Source organism: Primulina eburnea, chromosome 17, assembly GCF_022965805.1.
Source record: "Primulina eburnea isolate SZY01 chromosome 17, ASM2296580v1, whole genome shotgun sequence".
NCBI classification, from domain to species: Eukaryota; Viridiplantae; Streptophyta; class Magnoliopsida; order Lamiales; family Gesneriaceae; genus Primulina; species Primulina eburnea.
In genome coordinates this window covers 14522182-14525477 of record NC_133117.1, presented here as the reverse complement: position 1 = coordinate 14525477, position 3296 = coordinate 14522182, and the positions used below count along the sequence as shown (strand labels likewise).

At 40.3% G+C, this 3296-nt stretch overlaps 1 protein-coding gene across 1 annotated transcript; it reads left to right on the top strand.

The window, feature by feature from the left end:
• The first annotated feature begins 530 nt into the window (after positions 1–530).
• LOC140817892 (uncharacterized) lies at positions 531–3047 on the top strand. The gene is made up of 2 exons (XM_073177686.1): positions 531–2291; positions 2793–3047. The coding sequence occupies exons 1-2, from the start codon at positions 531–533 to the stop codon at positions 3045–3047; spliced, it is 2016 nt and encodes a 671-aa protein (XP_073033787.1).
• The last annotated feature ends 249 nt before the right edge of the window (positions 3048–3296 follow it).

The window sequence follows — 3296 nt, the reverse complement described above, 5'->3', positions numbered from 1 at the left end:
GGCCCTCACAGTTGGTATCATAGCGTAACTGGGGTATGCTCGAATTCGAGTATAGGACACTCGAGTTTAGACACAAATAAATAAATTGTGTATTTGATTTACTACTTGCTCTTTATTTGATTTGCATGCTATGATTATTGAACTTAGCTAAGATAGAGCTGGTAGTGAAGTAAGTTTGACGCTTCGTTTATTTGTACCTAGTGGACTAAGCTCTAATTTTTCCTTGAACACTTCAGTGTTTACTATTAATTTTTTTTCTGCTAGTGTATATTCCTTGTGTCTTGTAGAATGGCACAGGGAGGAAGAGGCAGAAAAGGGAAAGAAGTTATCCAAGAGTCCGAAGCTCAGAACATAGGTAATGCTGAGGGTATTGGCAGAGGTAGACATGGTCGCTCTAGAGAAAGGGCAAATCAAAATGTGAATATAGAGGTAGAGGTGGAGCAGGACCACCAATTCGTCCAGAAAGGCATGTTGCGAGAAATTGGGAAGTTGATCGTGAAGTTCAGCAGCTGACCCAAAGAACGAGAGAAATGGAGTTAGTAATTGATAAATTCCAAGATATGCGTCCTCCAAAATTCTTTGGAAATGAAGGTGGAGAAAAGGCAACTGCGTGGCTGAAGAGTATGAATTATTTATTTAATTTGGTGGAGTACACTCCAGAGCTGAGACTCAAGTTGGCTGTTTACCAACTAAAAGATCGAGCACAACTGTGGTGGGAAGCCATAGAGGAAGCAATCCGAGAATCTGGTCAGATTATTTCATGGGAGGTATTCCGTACTCATTTTATTCAAGAATACTCGCCTCCATCTTATTATTCTGCTAAGGAAGCCGAGTTCAATCAGTTGATTCAGGGAAATATGCCAGTGGGAGAGTATGCCTCTCAATTTTCTGCTCTTCTAGCTTACGTACCCCATGTATCAAATAGTGATCGATCCAAGCTGTCGAGTTTTATGCAAGGACTGAACCGGACAATACATACTTTGGTTATGACTGGAGCACCAACTACCTATGCTGAAGCAGTAGAGAAGGCAAAGAATATTGAGGCTAGTTTGCTTTGGGGAGAATCACAACAAGTTCCATCTTTTACTTCCCAAGGGTCCGGGAGTAGCATTCAGATGCTAGTGGGAATTCCTCCTTATCAGCCTCCACGGTCAAACCAGCCACCGAAGCAGCATAAATTCATGGCTAGAGGAAATCAATTTAAGAAGAAGTCTTACAGTAGTTCATCTAGTTCAGACAATTCTCGTGGCGGAAGATCTAGTGGTTATGTTCGAGATTCTTGTGGAAAATGTGGAGGTAGGCATCTTACTACCCAGTGCACAGGAGTTCAGGGAGACTGTCATACATGTGGATTACCGAAACATTATGCGAGAGTTTGTCCTAATCCGGGAAGACAACAGTATCAACCCTCGCAGTTTAGCCAGTTTTCGCGAGCCTCAGTGCCTAGACCATCTACTCCACAGCCTAGCTACCAACAGCCGAGAGGATCTGCTCAGCAGTACTTTCCAGGACCTCAACAGGCTAGGGTACATGCGTTGACTCAGGACCATGCTCATGAGACGCCCAGAGGGGTCATTGCAGGTATATGTTTTACTTTTGATAGTCATGCACGTATATTGATAGACACGGGAGCATCGCATTCATTCTTGTCTGCTGCATTTATCGATGAGCATGAGATAGCTACTACCTTGTTGATGGATACGGTGTCTGTGTCAACCCCTGCTGGTGTGTATTTGATGTCTCGAGAGATAGTTCTGAATTGTGTGATTAGGTTTGATGATAACCTTATGATAACTAATCTAATCAAATTGTTTATGTCTGACTTCGACTATATTTTGGGAATGGATACTTTCACGAATTATCAAGCCACCGTTGATTGTTTCCATGGAGTTGTCAGATTTAGACCTTATTATGGCCATAAGTGGAACTTTTATGGTAATGATTCTCAGTCACGCATTCCATTAGTTTCAGCAATGGAAATGTTTAGACTGCTATCGGTAGGGAATGAAGGATTCATGATTTATGCAGTTGATGTCACACAAGAAGAAATGTTGAAAGTTTCAGATATTCCTGTGGTAAAGGATTTTCCTGATGTATTTCCTGATGAAATTCCTGGCTTTCCGCCTCAAAGGGAAATAGATTTCAGCATTGAGTTAATGTCAGGGACGAACCCTATTTCTAGAGCATCGTATCGTTTGGCTCCAGCAGAGTTGAAAGAACTCAAGGAACAATTACGAGACTTACTAGAGAAAGGTTATATTAGACCAAGTATGTCACCTTGGGGAGCTCCGGTATTGTTTGTAAAGAAGAAAGACGGGACGATGAGGATGTTTATTGATTATCGGCAGTTGAATAAAGCTACAGTGAAAAATAAATATCCTCTCCCACGTATCGATGATTTTTTTGATCAGTTGCAGGGTACATCCGTGTATTCCAAGATCGATCTTTGTTCTGGATATCATCAGCTTAGAATTAGAGAGGAAGATGTTCCTAAAACTGCATTTCAGACACGTTATGGGCATTATGAATTCTTAGTCATGCCTTTCGAATTGACTAATGCTCCAGCAGTTTTCATGGATTTGATGAATCGTGTTTTTCGAGAATTTTTAGACAAATTCGTTATTGTCTTTATCGATGACATTTTGATTTCTTCAAAAACAAAGAAGGAGCATCGAGAACAATTGAGACTAGTACTCCAAACACTCAGAGCAATAAAATTATATGCTAAATTTTCTAAGTGTGAATTTTGGTTGGACAGAGTAGTATTTCTGGGTCATGTTATATTCGCTCAGGGAGTTTCTGTGGATCCCAATAAAGTCAAAGCTGTTATTAATAGGCCAACACCAACAAATTTTTCTGAGATTCGCAGTTTTTTGGGATTAGCAGGGTATTATAGGCGTTTTATTGAAAGATTTTCCGCTATTGCAAGGCCTATGACCCAATTAACACAAAAAGTTCGACGTTTTGTGTGGACTGCAGAATGTGAATCAAGTTTTCAAACTTTGAAGGAAACGTTGACAACAGCTCCAGTGTTAGCTTTACCTTAAGGCTTAGGAGGATTTTTTTGTGTGTACAGATGCTTCTCTGAATGGACTGAGATGTGTTTTAATGCAAAATGGGCGAGTTATTGCATATGCATCTCGACAGTTTAAGCCACATGAGACTCGATATCCAGTTCATGATTTAGAATTGGCTGCCATTGTGTTTGAGTTAAAAATATGGCGTCATTATCTTTACGGTGAACAATTTGTAATTTATTCTGATCACAAGAGCATTAAATATCTTTTCACACAGTC

What these genes read in the sequence shown, in the direction of transcription:
- LOC140817892 (XM_073177686.1), top strand. Translation starts at nt 531, where the DNA reads ATGGAGTTAGTAATTGATAAATTCCAAGATATGCGTCCTCCAAAATTC. An exon ending in TGTCACCTTGGGGAGCTCCG is followed by an intron (nt 2,292 to 2,792) that starts GTATTGTTTGTA and finishes ATATTCGCTCAG; the next exon opens with GGAGTTTCTGTGGATCCCAA.